Raw genomic sequence first — 25,863 nt, forward strand, 5'->3', positions numbered from 1 at the left:
ATAATGCAAAGCATGTGAATCTAGGAGAGGTTCAGGCTGCACAAGTTTGACTTTTGTCCTTTATGTAAGAATCATATAATTATCGGCTTCTGTCATAAACTGGTGATTAAACAAAACTTACCTTGGAAGTTTTTAGTCATCATTCCTGAGCTGCATGAAAGCCCTTTTAATTATAGTCTCTCTCTTGAGATTGACTACCAAAGAGACCGATCTACAGTTTATGGGTGCTAGGGGTAAATGCAGGCAGGGGGCCAGTTAAGAGCCCGAGCCGCAACGTATATCATGAGATCAGCAAGCCGTGGTATAGATACACCACCTCAACGACTACAGCACCATCTCATACCCCAGCTATTACAGACCTGAATAGATTTAAAAAATACATAAAACTCGCACTGATTTAGATTGACTGTCTGGGGGAAACATTCAGCGTTGTCACCCATGAACAAGAGCACATGCACCCTCGGGTCATCACTCCGATGCTGGGGACGGGCAGGACCGATAAGCTTCGATCTGCGCATTACTGCCCGAGCCAAACGGCCCTAAAGGTTGACTACACGAATACAGTTGCTCACTTTATCTGCTGTGCAGGAAACTATGATTGTGTTGAAGCACTTCACTCGACTGTCTACAGCTCAGCCTTACCGTGCAATGATACATTGCTACTGAAATCAGCACTGTATACAAATCAGATGCCGGACAGCTTATTGGGGAATTAGATCTGAGAGGATATAGTTAAATATGAAGAGAGCATGACAGACACTGAGGGAAAGAAAAGCAGCAAAGAGAATGAAAAGAGAATGTAAACTTAGGGAAAGGAATGGCTACGAATGAGAGTGGTAAAGAAAAGAGTTGGCAAGAGATGGAAAGGAGGGGAGGTAAGATAGATCTTCTGAGGTTCAAGCTGCTCACCATTGCAACTGATATGCCCGAGTCAACAGCGAATAGAGAAGTGGAATCCAGAAACAACATGGCATAGAATCAGATGTTTATGAGTTAGGGTACAAAATAGTCTAACAAATGTGATGAAGGATAACATTTTATGTCAACTTAGTAAACTAAAGCGAACTATAAATGACCACGTTGAACAAGAAATGCCTTCTGTACGTAGTAGTAGCCCCACAATTAAATTATGTATCTGGTGGAATTTTTTCATTAAAAGTATTTATAAAGCATACAACTAGCTACATGGGAAGCAAAGTCCAGTCCACTTATAGTAATAGGAAGGACCTTAAATTATTAAATTATTATTACATGCATTCAAAACAGCTGGTAAAAAAGCTCTTAGAAATGAAACACATTATGTTTAAGAGAACAGCTGTAATACCCTGTGGCTCAGACACCGAACAGCTCATGAGAGACCACATGTTGAAAACCAAGACTCACCTTTAAATGCCTCTGTAGCACCCGGCGCGTGGTTCTTGTCCGGATGAAACTTTAGTGCTAGTTTACGGTAAGCTTTTTTCAAGTCCTCTTCTGAGGCATCTCTGTTCACACCAAGGATTTCATAGTAATCTTTACACTGTTTCACTCTGCAAGTTGGAGGGGAGGAAGTAGAAATAAAAACAGATGTTGCAACCCCAAGATCTAAATATAGCATGGTTTAAGTATTACCAGCTCAGTGAAAGTCAAGAGGCATGGATTATCCCTTCTCAATTCACTTCTCTGTTTTAAACTCTGTAGTTGACAGGAATTATGGCTTGATCAGAAAGCTACTTCCATTACTATAAATTTGGACATGTATTTTTTTTTTTAATACATTTCGTGTTTTTGTTAAAGCACAAACTTGTGAGAATGGCTCCCAAAACTCTGATAAGCAATTTTCATATCAAGACAGGCAAATAAATAATACAATAACAATACAATATAGAACAATGAATAAAACATCACATATTCATAACAACGATCTGCAATATGTCTCTACACCCCTCAACCACCCAGTCGATTCAACCATTGTAAGAAAAGCAAGAAGGCAGCAAAAATGTAAGTCAGGGCACACAGACTAACATTTTCGCTTATTTCCCGAAAGTTAATGAAAATAAATGTTATTTCACCACTTCCGGAAACATTACAAGGAACAGGTTCAAAAGAAAAAGAGAAACTGAATTCCAATAATATTGGGCTGCTGAGAAAAGCTTGACAAAGTTTGTTTTTTCAGACACTGAAATGAAGTGAGAAGAATGCAATCAGTCATAAAAACACCTGGGAACTATGGTGTTGAAAAGTGGCTAAGTTATGTTATTGAATTGTGTAACGCACACAGCTACTCATGGGAGTGTCCTGGCGCGAGCCTTTGAGGTGCTGATAAAGGAAGCGAATAAAACGGAAACGTTTTAAGCGGTTTCTTAAACTGCCCCAGATCCTGGATGCTACGTAGAGAGAAGGGCAAAGAATTCCAAGCCGTAGCAGCCCTAAAGGCAAGGGGACTGCCCCCCATTCTTTGTAAACGCACACAAAATATCTGTGCCAAAAGCTGAGATGCCGACCTCAATTGTCTGGCCGGTGTGTAAAAAGCAAAACGCTTCCTAAGATAATCAGGCCCTCCAGCATGTAGGGCACGGTGCAGGGCCGGTCCTAGGCATGGGCGGTATGGGCAGCTGCCCAGGGCCTCGCGCTAGGGGGGGCCCCGCCGCCGGTCCGCAGAGTAGACCGCAGAGCAGGGGGCCCGGCCGACATGAAATGCGGAAAGTGCTGTGCGCACTCGCGCAGGCAGTAAGTGGAACTAGTGCACCGTCACCGTGCTTGCACGCACCCCACCCCCTAGCTTAGTGGTGGTGGTGCCGTGCGCAGTGCACGGGTGGCAGACGTTTAATGAAGTGGGTCCCAGGGCCGTCAATCTGGTAGCGCGCGAAAGCGCTACCAATGACGGCCCTGGACATCATTTTGGCCAGCCCCCGCTCTGCAGTGACGCAGCACGCACGCCGCACGCGCTCCCTGCTGGCCTACAGTCTCTACTCTCTTCAGCCAGGACAAGGAGCAGGGTGGAGTCGGGAGTCGGTTCGGGGAGCATTGGCATAACGTCGTAAATAAAGGTAAGATCACAGTCAGTTTACTTTCTGACTGGAACTGTCACTGAACTACTTGAAACTGCCAAGGAAGGCTTACAGTTATATCATTGACAAAGCAGATGTGAGTGGGGAGCGAGCGTCTCACTCGGAGTCGGCCTGGCATCTGCCCGTGATACCAGTGTTAAGAAACCGCTAATATTAAAGCCACAAATGTATGGTCTTCAAAATTGATGTTTCCAACAGAAATGTACACAGGGGTATGCTACTGCCTGTCGCTGCCACGTAAGGTGCATTTATTTGACTGCCACCACCCAACCATAAAGAGGTGATCTTCAGTACAGGAGTGCACTGACCGACCGCCTGCGTGCTGGTGCACCAAGAAACAAAGGTCCTTCCCTGCAGGGCTGTCATCAGGCCAGGCGTAGCTGTCTAGGGGTCTCTGCTTGAGTCATTGTATGTGAGAGCATCCCCCATGCACCGTGTCCGGGGTCTGCAGGGTCCTGCCTCTGTTACTGGCCGCTGCCTACGCGACCGCCCCAGCCCTACCTGCACCTGTGTCTGCCTTGCCTGCCTTGCATGGCCAGCGTGTATTCACTCACTCTAATAGTGTGATGGGGTTTGCTCCTTCCCTTGGCCGATGTATATCTCTAACTGTTTCCAGGGTGAGTGTGGGCCAATATAAAGTTCCCCCAAATATATAATCTTCTGCTGTTGGGGTTTGCTGGGTTGCTGTTTTACAGCCCTCCTCCATCCGACCAGACTGGCAGCCCAATGGGAGGACTGGAAATATAGAACACACTGAATTACCGCATCAATGTGTGGCGACATCGTGATTGCAGGGAATGTCATTTTCTTTAATGTGTAGGTTTGCGTTGTTATTTATGTCATACCATGTTATGTAAGAGACATGTTGTGTCAGCCCAGATCTACAGTTTTTTCAGGCCGAGAGTGTCCACAGTAAGAAGGAGAGCATGAGGCTATCTTGACATGGGAGGCTGTCAGTAGAGAAGTGGAAGGAGGGGCTGTTGGCTTACCAGAACATTTGAATGCGTGGGAGATTGCTGAACATTTGGATTGCTGAAGGCTTAGTGCCTCACCCCCATCATTGTCTAGATTCATGTGCATCACCCACCTAACGTGATCCTTCTTGTTCCCCTCACACACTACTCGATGATCCTTACCCCTCCTACATCTCACAAGAACCTATGTATCGCTCACATGCCTTTGTTTGTGGCTACTACTTTATTTCTCCTGTATTGGTACTGTGTCTACTATGACTATGTAAAATGAGAGCACAATTTTAGACTAAGTGCCTTCTCCGTGGCTTCACTGATGTTGTTTTTGTGAAATAATAACAACAATAATAAAAATAAACATTGTTTGAGCTCCTAAGTGGACTAATCGATGCTGCAACGTGTATGGCCTAAATCTGACTGTTGCCCAGGATTGTTGCCTCATGTTCCAAACCCCAGAAGTATGTAGAGTAGGTCATGATGTATAGATTAGCAGGATGTTTCGAATGGTGTATCCTTTGCAGATGAAGTAGAGTACGAGTTGACTGTGGAACATGATGAGTGCTAAGCAGGTGTCCCAAGGCCACTAATATCATTAATACACCTCTTTGCTTGTAGCTGTTGGTGCGTGAGGAAAAAGATGACAGTGTGTGCCACGTGATGCTTGAGTATGTTGGTGATTTGCCGTACATTCTCACCAATTAGTTTGTTGTGAAAATATTTCCATGGCAAATCACTGCAGAAACCCAATAACATAGTAACCTAGTGAGCCTAGGAGCTTTAGTTTGGGGGTTATGGTGTGAGGTGAGTTTTTCTCCAGTATGATGTGGTACATTATGAATAGGGCTCCTGGTTTTATGGTATTTATTTTTTGGGCATTTCCGTCTGTATTTATCCACATTTATTTTTTGCCAAATTTATCTGTATTTATCCACATTTGTTTATGGTTTTGTGGAAAAATGAAGCTGAAATTAGTATATTTTCATATTTATTTAACCGGTAAATATGCTGTCATAATTGAATGCCTATCATGTTCTTGACCCTCTGGTTCCTTTGGAATTTGGGGGTATGTCCAACTAATCATTCAAGGAGCTGGCAAGTGTTACACTCATGGATAATTGCTCACCTGTTTTCCATCTCCTCTACTTTTTATCCATGTTACTGATATCCACATTAGTTTGCTTCAGTGATGCCAAAGAACTAAGATCAAAAGTCCCGCGAAGTCGCTTTCTGTGATGTCACTTCTTGCGACGCAATATGCAATTAGAGGGGCCTCACATCTTCCCTTTCGCCCGGGGCCTCAGAAGGCCTAGGACCGGCACTGCACGGTGCGCAATGACCAGGGCCTTGAATTTTACACATTTCATGACAGGTAGCCAGTACAACATACGCAGATGTTGCTTAACGCTCTTTCTAATAGGAATGTTAAACACAAGCCTAGCTGCCGCGTTCTGGACTCTTCAAAGACTGTCAGAGCACAGTGGAGGGTGCAAAAAAAACTCAAATTTTACAGAATGGCACACATGTTTAGGAGCTGGAACACAACAGGGTGGCAATACTACATAAAGACCACTGTAGGATCTCAGAAAAGAGTATGACATCAGGATAATCACATGACAGCATCTTGAACAAGATCTTAGTCTTCATTTGGTGTTCACTTCCATTTCTTATACTGCGCTCTATCACTCATATATTATATCCTCGTCTCTACCTACAAAGAATAAACACAGACGTCAGCTTAGGCCAAAATATGGATCACAGAAAATGTGCTTGTGAGAATACGAAATAAGGGGTTAAAACAAGGAAACAAGGAGACATTTCTGATTCCAACTACTCTATGTAGGAATATGCACAGTACATGAATTCAGAAGTTCTGAGGCTTTTTTTTTTTTTTTTAACAACCACGGGTGCTAAAAACAAGATGATGTTGCTAAGACCGAGTGCTACAGTCACGGCTAATACAGGAACCAAGGGAGGAATGCAACTACATGATTAAGGATTATCCTACAACCAGGACCATAGTCTTTTCTAAACGGAGTTTGGAAAATAATTCTCCTCATTTAAGGTTCAAGAGCAGTCAAGCAAGAGGGAATATACTTGAAGAAGAAGTATAAAGAATGTGTTTGGAATTATTTGGTGATGAAGTCTCGTACCTTTTGGGTCAAATCTTGTTGGCATGCCTAAGTGCTGGGAGGGCTCTGCTTGCAGTGCTGTTCGAAGTCCAAGTTCCAGGTGAGAAGCAAAATATGGTACTTTGGTCAAGAGGATCCTGTGAATAATGTTTATTGACACTGTGTTACCTAAGAAAGTCATAGTGACTCTCTTACTGGTTCCCCCACACCACCTCATTAGCAAGAAGTGAACACACAACGCGAGTATATCCTCCTTTTGTTTACTGGTGTTTTATGTGCAAAGACAAGATAAGGTCTAATGTGGTAAGGGTCATAGGATCATGAAATCCTCACAACCCCGTTACCTTTCTTTAATTTGATATCCCCTGAAACTTCGCTAATAAAGGGAATCCTGGAGTTTTCAGAGGATATTTAATCTTTAGAACCCCTGGCCTATTCTCCCAACTGCTCCTTGAAATACGGTCAAGCCCACCCTGACCTTTAGGAGTCAGGGTGAACCCGATGATTAAGCATGACACTACTAGAGTGTGTGAGGGTTATGTAACAAAATGGAATTGTTTCCTTTCCCACCTATGAGCGGATGGTACATCACCAAAAGAGAATAGTGCCCAACATATTAAATACCAAGGTGGGATTTTTTTTGGGTGCCAGTATTAGATTGGGAAGACGTATCCCTCCGGTATTTCTTCCGGTTCAGTGGCAGAACATCTCTACCCTTCTGGCTCGGATTAGGGGCTCTCCCCTTGTCCACGATTTCATAGTAGTAGAGCAGCGCACAGCTTGAGGGTATACATAGGAAAATCCACAAATTTTTCAGTGAATCATGGGTCTTTGCTACATGCACCACTTTTAATCAAATACACCCATTCATCACCAAAGATGACTGTGAGAAGTTGGCCTGATATGCAGTGCTCACTATTCTAGTGAACACTATGTATCAGTCCAAACGACCCTTATTGATGATTGGTTGTAAGTCAACCTGATAGACCAGCTATCCTAGTAGCATGGACAAGAGCAGTCTTTAGGCTAAACTCTAGAGGGCGTGTTAAGCCAGCTGTTTTACCATCACATTTACCCCTTGAACACCAAGTGAAAGGACACCACACAAGTTGTTATGAAAATAAAGTATATTTATTTATAACAAGACTACCCTGAACTCTTTATGAGTCAGGGAGCTAAGCACAATACAAAACTCTTAAAGAAATACTGAAAGTCGCACAATTTACACAAATGCCCGAGGGGCACGAAAAACCATATACTACAAAAGTGGAAGGCAAATTACTAGCAGGTAAGTAAATATTCTCAGAGGCTTTGGGATCGCTAGGACTAGACTACTGAACCTTTAGATTACAAGCAGGAGGCCTAGGGAGATCGGGTGCAGAGTGTGCACTCTCACGCGGGATGCGGAACAAAGTCTATGGAGGCTAGTAAAGGCAAAGTTAGTGTTATCGGACGAATCCGACTAGGTAGAGCTGAAACGACAAAGGATCTGGACACTTAGATAGTTAAGCTATGCTGGAGCACCGAAATGCTTAGGTTACCTAGCCCAGGGGCTGCGGCTGCATAGGTCTGAAAAGACGTCGGGAATCCTCGTTGCAGTCTATGGAGCCTGAAAGAAGAAGTTGCTGGCAGGCGACCAGTGAAGATGTTCGATGTGATCCAAGCCTGGATCGATGAAGATGGAGACCTGTAAGCAGAGGGGACCAAGTCCTGAATCACTAGCCAGTGATTAGGTGGGCACCAGGATGGCACCGGGCGAAGTCACCTCGACCAGGTGAGTGGGCGACGCTGGGCTCTGCAGTCTCTTGGACCAGGAGGCGTTGTCGGCGACCAGGATGGAGGTGCGAGCTGAATCTGCTGTCGACGTCGCTGGACCCAGGATTGGGGCAACAACTCTTGGCAAATGCAAGCCCACGCGGTGGACTCAAAATGGCGTCTGGAGTGGACCAGGTGGGTCCGGGGTGCTCCTCTGTTGGAAGGGAGCAAGGGCCAACGGGCAAGTGTCCTGGGCAACGCGGTGAGCAGCAAAGAGCAGAAGGGCCCCACGCAGATCTCGTGGATGCTGGAGGGCTGGACTTCGGTGCTGGAGCTGCTCAGGGTTGGGGCTTCTCAAACCCCAAAGCACTCACTCAAGGATCCCTCGGTGGTCGTGCTGGGCAAGCGTCGTGCAGTCTTGAAGATGGCCGGTCCCTCGAGGTCTCGTCACACCCACGAATCTCAGCTGGGCTGATGATGCAGGTAGAGGTCAGAGGTGCCAGGGAAGCCGGTTCTCGTCGAGCTGGGCAGTCTTGATCCGGAGGAGAGACTTACAGCAAACCGCGATGCTTGGATGGTGCCTGCGGGTGCAGGGTGACTACTCCTTAGTCACAAGGGAGAAATCTTTAGGAAGAAGTCTTGAGTTCCTTTCGTAGAAAGTAGTTTCAGGATTCAAAGATGATCTGATTTGGAAGGGGGCCTGCTCCTACCTTTATCCTGAGAAAAGGGGCTGGCACGCGACTAAGTCCTGCCCTATGGGTGGGACTAGGAGGGGGGTGGTTACACCCCTCTCCTTTGTCCGGTCTCTCCCCAGCTCAGGGGCTGGTGTGCCCCAGGAACTGGTTTGAGCCGGCATATGCACAGTGAGCACCGGGGTGCCACTTGCAGTCACCTTCCTCTATAGCCCTGCCTACCTGGGATACACAAAACCCTGTCTGGGATGGTGCTAGCACCGCCCCTGGCAGGAAACCCTTTGTCCAAGCACTCCTCGCTGGAAGGACTCCCAGCAGCAGGAGGTCAGACTTGTGTCTCGGTGGCAGCATCCATTTTGTGGAGCTGAGGCTATGTTCAACTTTAACCGGGGTTACAGGCTACCAACATGTCTTCTCCCTCTAGAGGGGTGGAATGCTACCCCCGTCGCCAGAACTGGCGAGGGGGTAGTATTCCCAAGCATATGACACCTTACACGACATGTTTAGATAATGTCAGACCAAAGTTACCATAACCGCGAGGATTATAAGGCACTTAAGAGTATATGGTCTGACGCTATCATGGAAACGGCTAAGGGATAGATCCCAAAAGCCGCAGACAGGCTCAGCTCATGCCAGAGCACCATCTCACACGATTCCAAGCACTCTGCCTTCAGGATTGTTAAGGCCTGCCATAGGAGTGACTGATAGGAGATCTGTGTGCCCATTTTCAGTTTAGATATAGGTATACTATATCTAGAGCAGGGGTGATTACACCTCCTTGCCCCCAGCTGTCAAACAGCCAGTTGTGTCTGTTTAGTTAGTCAGCCCAGGGGTGGCATAATACATGCTGCAGCCCCTGGGATACTTCTGGGTGCACCTCTGCCCTGGGTACAAGGACTTGGAGAGGGCCCAGTGCCAATTCAGTACCTGGGTACAATTTGGAATAGAGAGAACAGCTAGGCTGTGGGTCTGATTAGCAGGCCCACAGCCAGGGAAAGTCGTAAACCAGTGAAGCAAAAAGCAAAAATCTGGGTGATCATAGGATTGCAGACCCTACTCTCCTACAATGACGAAAATGTTCGGAATTGGGTACTCTGACGAAATGGCATCTGCAATTTTGGCAGCTCCGTCCCTACTACCACACACAAACATTACCCAGTGCCTTAATCAGTCACAGAATTGGGATGAACTGAAAGAACTGAAGAGAAACCAGATGAAGATCCTTCTTCACCAAGCCATAATGACTTAATATCTACGTGGCAAAGCAGCCCCAACAGGTCTGCAAATGAATAATGAGCCACAGATCTTCTTGGAAGATCCTATTTTAAAAAACAGAATGGTCATTGATTGCGTGGAGATGCATGCGAGACTGGTTAATTTTAATCATTAACACATCCAAACAACAATCTGAAGCCCTGCTCATTAAGATCAAGATGAGTAAGGATATGTTCAACGGTCAAATCAAAATAACAGTGTTTGAGAAGAAACTAGACAATGTAAATAAAGTGATTAGTGAGCATCAAGATTATTTGATGCAGAGTAAAATCAATCAATTACAAAAAGATCTCAAGAAGTTCTCACATGAGAAAGTATACCCATACATTAGAGATGATTATAAGAAGCAACAAGACTGAGACACTGTCCCATCATACAAGAGTGACTCAGGTTTGTCCCATTCAGACCAGGATGGTTGGGCGAGTGACAGCTCATCTAGAAGCTGGAGAAGGAGACCAAGACGTCCGAGAGGGACGGGGTACAACCCCACATACCCCCCTCCCCAGATGTTCACTTCACCTGGACCATATGGACCACAACAGTTCGAAGGTCCAGAAAATGCCATATTTCCACCCAAACCAGAATCGACAGTATTTTTTAGGACTGGGGGAAGACGGGGCAGACGGACCAACAGAGGAGTCCAATGGGACAACACCATGAGAGAAGGGATAAACATGAAATGCCAGACAAAGGATCAACAAGCAGGTACGAGTTCCCTGTAGATCTGATAGTTAATCTCACAAATGAGATCCTCACTCCAGACAAATTATCAGTCCTTAATAAAGGACTCTATTTTGTTGCCACAACCTAGATTGACAAATTTAAAACACGGTGTGAATTGGGTGAATTCTTCATGAAAATCTGAGTAAAAACATACTTTGAGAGGAAGCCTCAACTTAAAGCAGACTATGGATATACTATTTTGGGAAAAAAAATCCTCCTTCAATCCCCCATGATCTATGTTGCCCCCAGAGGCAATCACATTCGAGGAAGCGGTGATTAACAAGGTAGAACAACTACAACCTAGAAGTGACACCTTCAATAACCTCAGCAGAAGAGACCGAGAGGCATTAAGATCATTGAGCAAAAAGCCTAACCTTGTGATCAAACCAGTGGATAAAGGCAGATCAACTGTTATTCAAGATCTAGATGGCTACAGAGAGGCGTTCCTTATTCTACTCTCAGATGAAAGACACTATACAAAACTTCAAAGGGCTCCGACCTCACATCAAGAGAAGAAGATTGCTGAGATCACAGGAAGAGAGCTGAAAAGGAATTGAATAAAGAAAAATTAAAGGGATTTCCTTAATACGACAGACCACAGAACTTCACTGTTCTATACTATCCCGAAAATCCATAAAGGCAGGATCCCTCCCCCAGGAAGACCTATGGGATAGGCTCAGTCCTAGAACCTCTCTCCTAGTTTACCAACTGGTTCTTGCGACTGCTGGTCACACACATCAGGTCATATGTAAAGGACACCAAACATCTGCTCAATCTCCTATCTGATTTAGAAAACGCTCCCACACAAGAAATGATGATGTGTTTGGATGTGGAAGCGTTATAAACCAGCATTCTGCAAGAGGAGAGCCTACAGGTCATTGAGAACATATTACACACACAAGAGTGGCCTTGTTAAGCACCTATGGAATGGATTATGGCCCCCATGCACATGACCCTGACTGAGAACTTCTGCAGATTCAAAGACTAGCTCGATTTACAGAGCATGGGACTTCCATGGGCAGCACATTTGCCCCCAGCATTGCATGCCTTAATATGAGCCATCTGGAAGAAGAGCAAATCTGGACTAATAAACCATACTCCAACAGAATCCGGAGTTGGTTGAGATATATCGACGACATCCTGATTATATGGCATGGAGAACGAAAAAGCACAGAAGCCTTTAAAACATGGATGAACCAACGGAATCTGTTTCTTCGCTTCACCATGTCTACCCACAACATAACAATATAATTCCTGGATGTTAATATCATAGCCAGAGATGGTAAACTGGAAAGCACCCGCTATACAAAACCAACAGACATAAATAGCCTGCAACACTTCAATAGCGCTCATTATATTTTGATATATTTTATATTTAATATTTTATATTATTTATATATAATCATTATATATTCAATATATCTCATGCTTTGAGATAAAATCTGCCAGGTGGCCAATTTTTAAGAATTCACAGAAACTGTTCTGACTTGGATAGCTACAAAGAAGAAGCAGCTAAGCTTACCAGAAAACTGCAGGATAAAGCGTATCCAAAGAAGAAAATAGAACAAGCCCGGAAGAGATCGCGTAACACTCCCCGCTCTGCTTTAATGGAGACAACCACAAATAATGAAACTAACTCTCTGATATGCGTCACAACTTTTAAATAATCATCACACGCAATCAAGAAGATCATAAATACTAAGTGGAATATACTGACTTCCAACCGACTTAGGTTTGAGAAACCAATGTTTTCTTTTAAATGCAACAAGAGTCTAAGAAACACCTTGGTCCACACTGATGATAGGAAACCCCAACAGAACACCCAGTTAACCCTGTGGAACCAACCTCAGGTGGGGGGACACTACCCGTGCGGCTCATGTGTTGTGTGCCACTTTATAGTCCGCACTGCCGAAACTTACCTCGGACTACAACAGATCTGGGAACAACGATGCCACACGAACTGTAATTCTGAGAACGTCATTTATATGATTACGTGCCCTTGTAAAAGCCAGTACCAGGAAATTTAAAGTATGTATCAGTGAGCATAGAAGCACTATACGTAGGGGTGTAACAGCTACCAGACTTACATCTCATTACCTGGAAATGCAACATTCAGACAAAACACCTCCAATGGATGGTAAATGAAAAAAATCAGAGGAGGTTTAGGGTTGTCCAAAAGGCTATTGGAGAAAGAACAAAGATGGGTGTACCGCCTCAGGACTCATAAACAAGGACTCAATGACTCCATCCCATGGGGCCAACTGGCATATAAATGAGTCACACCCGGTAACCCTAGACACTATCAAGGCATTATTTACTGGCTTTTTCCACTTCTAAACACTTCTAGACCCATGTGTCATGTCAAATTCAGTAGTATCTCTAGGAGTTCTCTCCAAGTTAAACTGGGTATAAAAATGTGCACGATATTTATATCTCTGCATATCAAGTATTGTAAGGTCAGGTTTCCCTTAGATGGTACACAATCCAATAAAGGTTTTGTTGTCTCACATTGAGCCTACAAGTACTAAATGCCTTATACAACTGTTCATGTTCACTCACAAATGAAAAAAAAGCTCCTGAACTGCAATTCCCAGGATTCTTGAGAGTTCTGTAGGTCGCCGCTCCATACGTTAAAGTGACGTCACACGCAGAGCCAGGGCGTGGCCTCACCAATGGTTCTCTTGCACATATACACACGCGTCGCTCTCACTAAGGGTTGTCTGAGAGCCGGGATACGCGGACCCCGAAAGGTAATTGAGCGGGGCAGGATCTTTGATGACGTGAGTAGAATGAAAGTTTGTGTGTGTGTGCCAGACAGGGTTGTGTGGTTCTTTGACGGTCTCTCGAATAGGAAAGATAAAAACATGTCTTTTCCTCTCACTATTTTCATGTGGTCACACGCGATAGTGTTTGACTACAGGACTTCCCCCTACTCCGTGTTCCTATGAGATACGACTAGTCAACCACAGCAGGGTAAGGACACATGATACTTAACTACTAGTGTTTGGCAAAAGAGGTTGCTACACTTGGGTGTTTTTTTACTTAGTTTTAGAGTGCTTGCTTTTAACGGTGCCTGGTAGCACGGCAACGAGGTAGAAATAATTTGAATAACCTAAGATTAACGTTTTGTGTGGTAATTGTCTCTTTCATCTAATACATGGAAGGTGACAGCTTGGAACAGAAAATACATTGATATGACTCTTCTGTCACAATCCACTGATTTAAACCTCATCTCAGTACTTAATTGGTGGCACTGAACAAGGACTCTTTCATAGTTCCCTAGCAGTACTATCCCAGTCAGCAGGTGCCTACATTCACAGCGTGGCGGGAGTATGATTTGTCAGTAATTCTTTCATTTTCCCAAAGGCCCATAACAGGAGAGTCAATGCAATAATCCTCTCCTTCAATGTGTTGGCAGTCCATTTTCTATTTCCACAAACCACAATGAAAATAAAATAAATAAAGACCAGGGATAATCCCTCACCCCGGACAGTGTAATGTTGCTTTCTGGCCAGGCTGACTTTAGAGCTGATCGCGAGGTAGCTCTCAGGGGCGATCAGAGCTTCTGGGCAGTAGTGGCACTGCAGCTGCTTTAGAGACAGGACATGTGCAAAAAGTGAAGATGGTAAGGCTTGCCTCCATGTCTACCACCCCCTACTTGCATAGTAGCGGGTGGCCCAGGCTGCGCTTCCTAAAACCACTCTCACTTCACACACAAGTTCAGCAGAGCTATTGGAGAACTGGCGGAGTTCCATGCTTGGTTTATGGAAGCAACATAATTATGGTAATAAACAACTATATATATATTTTTGTGATAAACTAAGTACTTCCTCCATGGCATACTGCCTTGTACCCTGGACATGCCTCGCCAAAACTAGTGAGTTGGGCATCTATGCGATTACCATTGTTCCACTGCCGAACTCCACTATCCCACCAGTCAATCCTGACATTACTGTTTAAAGAATTTAGCTCATCCATGTTTCTACTGCAGAGACTGCTGTTCTGTCTCACATTGTCCTACCAGCATTGCCTACGGAATGGACCTAACACCTGAGACAATGCTTTACCTCCTGCTTGGAAGCTACAGGGCCTTATAGAATGATTTCTTATAGCTATAATAAAGGTGACACAAGCTGTGTTGGCGGTTTACCCGAGCTTAGCATAGCTTAATACACCAAAGGACCCCCAGGTTTGGAGGTTGCTTTTTTTTCTTCATGGGGTAAAAAAGGCCACACAGAGTTGGTTGGTAGTTTTGAATTGTTTTGTGCGATTGATCAGCGGAGTAAATAATGGCCCTACTTACAATGACATGAAATGGGAAAAACCTCAATGGGAAATCTGGGGTGCCTGACTAGCACAATACAATAATTGTGCGTTTGCGAGTAAGTTTGTATATGGAGAGTCCCGGTTATTCACTGAGTTTCGCAATGAAGTGATGACTACTGTCTTTCATGACAGCACCATAAAGTCATACGTTTGGATGGGTCTGAACTGTGATTTCATAAGCCTTGTTAGTACATTACTAAAGTCCCATGAATGCACTGGAAGAGTGCGTGAAATTAAAACTCTTAAGTTTTCCATAAATGCATAGGTTATGGGGATCCTAAACTTGATTAGCCTTCCCTGTCTTGCGAATAAATCATGCAGCCTGAGGAATTAACACAAATTAATCTGTAGGTCATTTAAGATCCCTTCATTGTATCTAAATACTGTTGTATGCTTGAACTTTGAATAGCAAGGAAGCACTGTTCTTTGCAAGGCTTTGTCATGCAAACATTTTATACTCACCATGTAACAGCCATGTGTGGCAAGATATGTTTTCTTTTAGAATATGTATTCAGACACATGACTAATTTGGGTAGTTGCATTCTATGACTCTTGTGCCAAGCGCTATCTCACTTGAATGACTAGGAATCTGGAGGTAGTAAATCTCCTCCCTTTTGAAACTGCATATTCAGTGGAAGAGGTTTCTTTTAGTGTGTGTCTACTGAGCTCTTTTCAGCAGTGGGTACCTGAAACTGTAGTTTCCCAGTTTTGCACTTTCCCTTGTGGCAAAGGTATTGTTTCCCGGTTGTGCTTCACTCTTGGAAATATGTTTGTAAGAGCTATGTTCTCACCTCACACTCCAGCACCTGAGCATTATTCCTGCTTAACCTGTCAACTGGGTGTTTCTATGTGCCCGGCACTTGTTCTGTTAATAGGTTTATGTTCTGTGCATTTGACAATGAGTTGGAAAACACTGGAAATCTGCTCATGGCCATGCCAAGAGCCTGAGGCTGGATGGCGGGTGTAAAGCAGTGGCCAATCATTCAGAGTATATAACCCTTAATTTTTTAAGAGTTCAAACTGACCTACAAAAAACACCCTCGTTGCCAAACGCCTCAGTCAATTTCAGCTGCTACTGATCTATAGAATATTGAAGGAAAATTAGTAATCTGCTTATGATTTTTCAACTGAGTTGGAAACGCGCTTAGGGTATTTAAGAGGGATCTCAGATAAAGGCAATGTTGCAGTCTTGATAGCTACATAAGCAAGACAAAAGTATGTTCACAGATTCTCTGCAGATTAAAGAGAGTTTGAGTGTTGCACAGTAACTATGTCTTCACTCTATATCTTTGTAATGAGACTGGCACTGGTATAATTCCAATTCGGTCCACTTTATGTTCAGGATAAAGAGTGGCACTTGCCTGAAAATAATGCTGATCCAGCTTTAATCTTCCTAATGTTACCTAGTTGCCAATTTATGAAACAGAGATATTTGTATTTCCATTAAATAAAATGTGTGTCGGGAGCACAACAGAGGTGATGGTTAAGCTAATTAGGATTTCGACTTAGTAAGGCATTATGCTTTCCAAGAGGTAAGCATGAATGGATATGCATATTAAATGAAAAATATGTAATTAACTGAATTAAGGATATGTAAATGTGGTATAGTCTTTCTTTAAGTTTTTTAAGGCAGGAGACCGTGTACATTTAAAAATTTAATTTTTTGTTCATGTATGAGGATTTTGTTACAGTGTACTATCTGAAGCTATCTCAGAAAAATGTTACATGATCACAAGTCTAACTCTGACTAATGCCCAAATACAAGCTTTAAACAAAAGCATAGGAAAACGTAAACCCACCCACTTATTTGACTCTCTATATCCAAACCAACACTTTGTTTTCAATATTTCTACTTCTTGGTCCCTGGCACCTGTTCACTCCTGGTTTTACAGTGCCCTAGTAAGGTTGTTGTTCTATACAAGGAACAAAAGAATAGAGAGGCAACAAAAAGAGTATTTGCACAGTTTTCCAGAACTCTGAAACAAGTGAAAGTCCTTCAGTGATATAAAAGAATCACTTTTATTGCATCCTTTGGGATATTCTTGATACAAGATGATTGGACAGACAGTCAACGCGTTTCGCCCAGGTTGGGCTTCTTCAGGGCAAATGCTCAAGTTCACCGATGTAGCGGCGTTTTTCTATACTTAATCAACAATGCAGTAGGCTTTCAAATAGAGGTATCCAGTACTTCCAAAAGGGGACGTTATATGGACGTAAATATGTTGACCCGACAATCAGCAGTGTTTCTTTCATAGGTTCATTTTCTTCGAGGATCCGGCCTTCCACTAGAAGTAACAGTGTACACTATGATATGTAACACTTCCAATATGCACAAACGTATCCAAGAATGCTCCTTGTAGAACGCCGAGTCTCTCAACTCGCCGACGGCCGAAATCAAAGTTCGCGCGTTGGCTGTCTGTCCAATCATCTTGTATCAAGAATATCCCAAAGGATGCAATAAAAGGGATTCTTTTATATCACTGAAGGACTTTCACTTGTTTCAGAGTTCTGGAAAACTGTGCAAATACTCTTTTTGTTGCCTCTCTATTCTTTTGTTGTTTGTATATTTATGGTCCTTTGGCAGTGGACCAGAGAGGTGGGCAGCATTTGTAAAAGTAACCTACTGTGATCTTGGTGTATAGAGCGGTGGTGCAACTAGTAATTCCTTACTGCCATTTTGCTGTTGTTTGCTGTGTTCTATACAAGGAACATGGAATCCAAATGGAAGGACTGACTCTTAACAAACCAGAATCAACAGCATTCACCTGACTAAGGTCTATTCATTACGATTCAATCCTGCACGTAATTAAAGTTATTCGTGCTCAGCCTCAACAAGGCACAATACCACTAGTTAGTAACCAAGAAACTTGTCACATTTGACCCCATCCTGGCTGTAAGTGCCGAGACTTGATGCCTTCAAGTAATTGTAACTTCTGTAGAAGTCCATAAGTTGTCCTAGACTCCCAACTCAAAATGTCACCCTATCCAGCAGCTCATCCATTAGACCAACTTCAACTGATGAATAAAATTAATTCTCTTCTCGCCACAAAAGACTTCTGTACAGCCTCCAATCTCCAGTCATTTACTGCTTGATTCTGGAAATACCGACCTGACTGTTCGATCTAGATCTACCCTGGTCTGTCTAAGTAGATATTCATGGAGATATCAAAGTAACCAATATTCTCACTACTACTCCCTCAAGAAACTTGGTTGAGTTTCCTTGAGGTCAGAATCAATTTCACTGCTTACAAGGTACACATACTCACATATCAGTTTGGCCAGTATATGCTCCATCAATAGGGGTTTGGAAGAACTCAGAAAACAGGGATAGCTAAGCTTGAAAGTGTCCAAGTACCACACAAAGAAGATTTAAATCTGTCACTTCCAGGAGCAAAAGCAGAAAAAAATAAAACATATCTTTCCTTCATTCACGCATTTTCTTGAATCCCAGAAAATCTGAAAACATTCCTCCCATCCAAATTCTTCAGTAACAGATCTGTATAATCCACTGAATATTTTGATGTACCCTTCTCCACGTTCCCTTCGCCAGTCTTAATTCTGGTTTCCTGTTTTTATTAGTAAAAGTTGGACTTCCATTTGTGAAGCACTCTGTAGCGCTAAGAACAAATTGATGAAAAATCCAAATACGAAGCTTATGAGCAGCCAAATGAAAAACCAACATGAAGAGCCAAAGTTCTGGAATTGAGAAGGGAAGCATGCTTCAAATAACTATCATGCCATCTAAACCAAGGATGGAGGACGCACCTAACTTAGTGGATCGTGATATTGGAGAAGATGAGTGCAAGATGACCGTTCCCAGAATGTCAAAAAAGCCTACATAGCTGGGCCTAAATTAGAGAATTCGGAGGAGCTGAAACAAAATGCAGTAAATCTAAATCGAGGGTTGTCTTGTGCAGAATCAGAACTTCTCTTACTTCGTCAAATCCAAAGACAGAAGGAGCAGTACTTAATAAGTGTGGCAGAAGTGAGATTACACTAAAAGTGGACTCATGCAGAACTTGGTACTGATGATGGCAGGAGAGAACAGAAGAGTTCTTAGACTTTCTTCATCCTTCCTTTCTTCCTCACTCTCTTTTGTGTTTGTGCATGATGCAATGCATGGACAAAGTATTTAGGTTGAAGGAGAATTTTTACTGACATGCTGTATCTGATAAATTAGTAGTTTGCGACAAACTACTCCCCTTATTTTAGCACTTCTCACATTTGTTCTCAGTGGAAGATGAAATAGCTCTTTTGAGGTATTTGCCTGGATTTTGATTAACCATTCAACAATTGAAACCAAAGACACTGGTAGTGTGATAACTATGCACTCATAAATACTGGCACTGTGCTGGTGATGCCCCGACAGTACTATGCAGTTATGAGTAAATCCCCATTTGATGGGTAACAATTCAAGTTTACCAGGTGGAATTCCATGTGATTAGTTCCTAGTGATTAAAACCTGCAACTCCATAGTTGGTGGATGTTCTTGATTCTAATAAATGGTTGGAAAAAAAAGGAAGTATCACCATTATTATGGATCTGTATAATGGGGTCTGATCATCATTAATGTACATGGTAGCTGTTGTTTGTATAAGCTATCTGTATAGTTCGATTTTAAAAAGGAAATTTATCGGGATTTTAACTCATAAAATATGCAATTAAAACCAATGAATCAATGTTAATAATTCAATACGATTATACAGAGATAAGGACTGTACTCTGTTCGGTAACAGTGCGAGCAATCATCATGCTCCAAAATTTGGACTGATATTAGCGGGCCGAAAAGCCAGTCTCAGTTTTTCGATACATACATTTTTTTTTCAACCATCTATTAGAATCAAGAACATCCACCAGCTATGGAGGTGCAGGTTTTAATCACTAGGAACTAATCACATTGAAACAGGATATGTGAGTGATTGGCTACCTATTTTCTATCTAATTGTTTCTTGACTATATGATGTTACAGGCCTTCACTATCTAATAGGCCTCTTTCATTAAGGTTCATTTTTGAGCACTCAGATATAGCACCATAGATAAATATAAAATTGTAATGTGTGATACATAGGAAGACCGCCAGATTATGTACATAGATTTTGCTACTGATACACATTGTGTTTTTAGGATATATGTAAAAAAAGATACAAATTGTTTGAATAGATATTTTTCTTGAGAAAACATGTCAAGATATGGACAACAATTTGTGAAATCTGAGTATGTTCTCTTTTTTCTTCTTTATTTTTAGATAATTGTGTAGCTTTCCTGAAGAAGGCATTGTATGCGCCGAAACGCGCATCGAGTTATTAAGATATTGCCACCTTTTAACCCTTTATTCATACATATTGATTAAATGTGATATATTACATATTGGGTTTAATTTTTTAAAATGTTTTGTATAAATATCATTTGTTTAGATAATATGAGAAGAAATTATTAAAACGGTAACAACTTTGAATATATTTTTTCCGTCTTAATGTCATAGATACTGTGCACCTTGTTTGCTTTATTGACATTGCCTAGGAGTTTTTGTCACTAGCATTCGCTGTATAATACAGACATTTACATGAGTGTGCATACTAATTCTTTCCTTATAGTAATACCAAATTACAGTTTTCAAATATATTTGCATTTATGTAGATTGAGTGATTTTGTTAACTTTATATATACTTATGTATTTATTTGTATAGCATCATGCATTTATTTTATAACTGTATATGAATCCATAACCATGCATTTAAAATGTGTATTGAAATGTTCTGCTACGTTAGCTTGACTAAAGGCATTTGGACTCTAACATTTAAGCTTCAATGTGAAAGTTTGCTCGGGTTGCAATGTTTCCTTCTTGTTTGCAAGTGCATTCATATGATCTCATAGTTAGTGAAAGGTACATTGTGCATGAAAGATAGTGAGGCTCGGGAGGAGAACTTTTGGCAAGGACGAGAGGCGATAACGAACAAAGGGAAGACCTTGATTCTTTTGAATATCTGTAGATGGGAGGAATCCAAGGACTCCCTGATATTCAGACCAAGAGATGGGTGTATCAAATGAGGCAGCCAAGTTCTACTGTGAGAAGGTGGAAAAGTACTGAAACATGTGATGTGGGATTCTCTAATGTTCTGCGATGTTTTAATTACTTGTCACACTTTAGCTTTAGGCAGATTCCCAGGATACTCAGAGGGGTGCAGACCTCTTTGCTATATTTCTGATGCGTGGCTTTATTCTATAAAATACTCCAGATTTTGGAGAACTTCTACAGAAGTCTCTGCAAAGCCGACATCTTCCTGCTTTACAGGATTTAATTATGGTTTTCCCCAACTAACGCTACCTAGATTAGGCTTGGTTAGGTAATTTAGATTTACTTGATTACATCAGTTTGGCTTTGAAATTGTAAGAAACCTGCATTTAATCCCATTTACCGACTCTTGGGTCCTCACTGTGATCCAAACGGGTTACACTGTAAATTGAACTTTTGGATAATGCCAACTCCTTTTCATTTCCCACACATCTACAAAGTTCTGTCGCAGATATGCAGCTCAGTACTGTGGCATAGTTCATAAGTTACTAAAAATACAGTGACACGAGTCGCTGCGCAGTGGAAGGTCCTTTGCAAATGTTGACTGGCCACCTTTCTGTTGCTTACTGCTATATTTAAGTGTTAAAATTAAACCAGTGCGGAGCACCCTATCCCCAGGCAATGTTAACAAGTATAAAAAAGACAAAATAAAGAACAATAGTTGCACAAAATTGCCACAATACGCCTAATGATTTGCCTTCTCCGGCTGCATAATTCCAGTGGCCCTGGGTAAGGATATGAAAGAGGGTCTGGTGGAGGCCAAGAAACGGGGCTCATTATCATGGCAATTTTACAGGACAGATTTTCTAATAGGTAAAATCCGCTCCGTTTTTCTCGCAGCGTGTAAATCCGAGTGCAGGAAGTCGTCACATCATTGGCCAAAAGGAGCACATTTGGCACTATGCTCATAATGAGAAATATAGAATTTGCTCAGTGCAGTGTGCCACTCCGACTTGTATTTTGCTGTTTCTGTCATTGCATCCAGATATATGATATAACAAGTAACATCATAAGTACAACAAATCAGGACTAATGGCTTTCTCAATGGTTGTTAGTTGCACAAGATAAAAAAGCAGCAACTATGCTTGTATATAATATTGAAAAGGCTTCGACTTAAAGCTCTGGTGACACCACGACAATGTTGCTGCTCCTGAGTTTCAAAAAGACGAGGGAAATCCAGAGAGGAAATGACTCTCTTTAAAGGATTTCCCTTCCCCTACAAAGCTCACATTGCATGACGTCATGCCGTAACGTCTCCACTAGTGAGAAGTGAGCATGCGCACATCGATGTGCCTGCTGTCACTGCAGTCCTGAAAAAACTGACCGTCTACGCCAAGGCACAAACCAGAGCTCGATAAGGAACTGTTTCGAGGCCCCCTTTAAAAACCTGCCGGTGCTTAGACCTGGTGAGACCCGGCCAGCTTAAAGCCCTGGGTTTGTACCTTTTAACTGCTTCCACCTGGTCAGGCGTGTAGGGTTTGCTTCCTTCCCCGACTGCTTCTCCGTTGGCCGAAGGAGTTTCGCTTCCAAGGTTTCTATGCCGAGTATGTGTAGAGTCTCTGTTGTGTGACTGTTTATCCGAAGACTGACCACTTTGTGTGAGGGATTCAATTAGAGCTGGAAAAAGGTAAAAAAATTATCATAATCAAATGCTGATCAAATATTCCAAGTGAACAGATTCTAAGGCAATTATTTTTGACTCATTCGTTATGTGCAGGTTAAATACATAAATTACCGTTGTTCCACAAGCATTAAGAAAATCTTCTTTTAAAATAGGTTAGGAATAAATGTATTTACATATCAGCTCACAATAGAGGAACCATTAGCATTTTATTTCTACTTAGCCTGCTAATTAATCAAACAAGGAGCAGCGCAGCTCCTCGCAGAGCTGCTAGACTGACATAATCCCACATCGAAGCCTCCTGTATATTTCGAGCCAGCGTTCTGGTGTAGTAGTGAACCTTACCGACAGCACACGCAAATCCTTTTCAGGTGAACTGAGTTCCCATGTTTTCTAACAAAGACTAACTGGCAAACCAGGCTGCTCATTTGAGGCGCTTGCTTAGGCGCTGAAGCCAAGAGAAAACTGTTCGAGTAATGGGTATGGAGGTGCAGGGAAGACAGACTCACATATTCCCCTCAGGAGAGTGGAAGAGACTATCTTGGTTATGATGGGAGGAACATAAGCTTTCGGGAGTGAGACACCTTCGATGGCGCACATCTTACAAGTGCAGCAGACAATAAGGGAGAATAGATGGACGAGGAGCAGGAAGGAAGGAGGGAGGGAGGGGGAGTGATTTAGGAATAACGTTGGAGAAGGTGAGGTTGCAACAAAGGAGGGTGAGTCAGAAGGGAGGGAGTATCAGTGAGAAGAGATGAAATGGAGTGAACGAGCACTGAGTTAGGAGGAGTGTGAGGAGGGGTTTGGATGGATAGAAGAAGAGAAGAGTGGAAAGGCGGGAATTAGTTGCGTCATGCTAAGTGAAGCTGTATGGGGCGTTCTCACCATTTGTTTGGCTCTAAAGCTTTCAGAAACCACAGCAACCTTTTCGGCATTTGGCTGACAGAAGTCAGAATGGTTGGCTGAAACTGAATTTGGTTGTGTTTCGGACTGTTTTACGGCGAGTCGTTTTTGTTACTATCCATCATGGTTGGAACTCGCCCAGCTTGATCATGGTATGCATCTGTCTGCAACGTTATGTTCATTAAGACTTGTGCCGAGGGACACTGCTCTTTGATTGGTTCTGCTCAATTTTAAAGTTGTCAGTTGCTCAGCTTGAGGTGGATCCTAATATTCAAGATATATTTGGCCATTATGTGACACTGGTGCCCTTTCACACATATGTGAATGTGGTAGGTTTAAGTTAATCTCTTCAGAATGGTTGATATGTGTACTGCAGAGGTAGCAAACACTCGGAGAACAAGATAGCGAAAAGCCACGTTGGGCACTTTAGAGTGTCATGGATTGTATCTAATGTTGCAAAGAGCTGAGGGTTGTATATGGATAGCTTGACCCAAATGTTCAGATGAACCTAATCCATAGAAATGGCTTGTAGCCATAAGCTTTGTGCATGTTTTGGTGTCTATAATTACTGTATGCAATTCATAATGCTTTCTCTGAGAACGCCACTCAGATGGCATATGTTTATCCAAATGTATAGATTTGAGATATACGGTCTGCTTGATGGTGTCAGGAGCTGTATCTAATGTGTGCCGCACTTATAGGTGACGTGCCAGTATTGCTTTATCCAGTTGTACCACTCTGGTAGCAAACGCTTTGCCAAAGAGAAGGCTCAAAATTGTTTTGCATGTCTGATGGTGATAGGAGGTCGGTCTAAGGAGTACTGCTGGCATGTCTTAGACGTTTTGCTCTCTATGACCTTACTGGGAGGAGGAATGTCTTGGGGAGAGCAGCACAAAGGGAAGGAAGTACAAGTTTTGCCAACACAATTTCCCATTAGCCAATGGGCTTGAAGATCATATTCCTTACCTTCAACATCCAAACAACTAAACTACAAGAGCACATCTGCAGAAGCCGCTGATGAGTTGGTGGATGTAGGAATTGGTTTTAGGGTTCAGCTGTTAGCCTAGATTTAAAATTGACGTGGCTTAAATGGTATTTTTCAGTGAGGCTAAACCTTGTGTGGAACTAGACTGTTAGATTATTGGAACAAACTTGCTAGAAATAACAGTTAAAATTCCTTCCACAGAGTTGGCCAAATAGTTACAGTGCAAGAGCAACATAAATAAACTTGGCTCTATATTGTGCTGCATTCCCAATTTCATGAACAGTTTGCTCCAGAACTGATAGACTTGACACCTGGAGGCTAATTCATGATAAAGAAAGAAGTGGAAGTTCCTGCAGGGTTTGATGGGATTTAGCCAGGATTTATGACTTTGACAACATTCACAAAACCTCAGGTGCACCTGAGGCAAAACCAAATACGGTATGCAGAGACTTCGTTACAGAAAATATGAAGAACTACTTACTGTGAAACTAAAAGAAAATAATAATGCACACTAACAAACTTTTCTTGGTGAAAATTTGTCTTCACCTAATGTTCACACAAAAAAATGAATGTGTTGCATGCACTTGTGACATTCTTCAAGCACTGCATATGCTTGCTAAATTCTGGTGTCAACATAGTGGAGATAAGTGAAGGAAAGGCAATGAAAATGTTAGTGAATACCTACAAAATTACGAGTTAGTCGTTGAAAGAAGGAGTGGAAGGAAGATGAAAAGCAGGATTCAAGCATAAAACACCTGACAAACAGGCAATCGGGAATCTTGCCCACATAAGGACATGTGCACTTTACAAAAAGCATGCCCTCATTGCACATACATGTTTTGAGCATTTCTTGTGTTAATTCAATTATTACACAGGGGCATAGACATTCCTGCCCACTGTGATCAGTCAGTTCGGTGTGGGAGCAAACAGAGAATATATATCTTGCTTCACTTCCTTATACATTGATGGCTATCAACAGTCAAACATTATTGACTTAGCCAGGAATACCTCAACATTACACAGGACACTAAATTATTATTAGCAGAACCATTCCACCGGCATCAACAAAGTAAAAACATCAATATACATAATGCAGTGTAACTCAAAATAGAAGGCGCCACAAAAATAAAACAAAAAAACACAAGAAATGATACCTTGCAGGTTTAAAGAAAGTCAATACAGGAAGGCCCTATTAGATTGTGGTCCCATGAATGAAAAGTAATGCTTTTTCTGTCAAAGAGGGTCCAAATCACAGAGACCCAGCTCACTACCAAGTGCATCTCGACATCGGGAACACATGGTTGTCTAAAGGAGCCATTAGGCAAGGTACAAAAACACTGCATGTCAAAGTGCAGAAGCA

At 42.5% G+C, this 25,863-nt stretch overlaps 1 protein-coding gene and 1 long non-coding RNA gene across 2 annotated transcripts in view; one reads left to right on the top strand and one right to left on the bottom strand.

The window, feature by feature from the left end:
• DNAJB12 (DnaJ heat shock protein family (Hsp40) member B12) overlaps positions 1-25,863 on the bottom strand; it is a 255,070-nt gene that overhangs the window by 89,607 nt on the left and 139,600 nt on the right. Inside the window, exons 2-3 of the mRNA XM_078643078.1 lie at positions 22,437-22,611; positions 1,384-1,529 (exon numbers count right to left, since the gene is read on the bottom strand). Coding sequence (XP_078499204.1) covers positions 1,384-1,529; positions 22,437-22,611 — 321 coding nt within the window. The remainder of the gene's footprint in view (positions 1-1,383; positions 1,530-22,436; positions 22,612-25,863) is intronic.
• Positions 2,923-25,863, top strand: part of LOC144754837 (uncharacterized) — an 89,242-nt gene continuing 66,301 nt past the window's right edge. The window contains exon 1 of the long non-coding RNA XR_013594772.1: positions 2,923-3,029. This is a non-coding gene — a long non-coding RNA (uncharacterized LOC144754837). The remainder of the gene's footprint in view (positions 3,030-25,863) is intronic.

The sequence above is a fragment of the Lissotriton helveticus genome, chromosome 5_1 (genome assembly GCF_964261635.1).
Source record: "Lissotriton helveticus chromosome 5_1, aLisHel1.1, whole genome shotgun sequence".
NCBI lineage: Eukaryota > Metazoa > Chordata > Amphibia > Caudata > Salamandridae > Lissotriton > Lissotriton helveticus.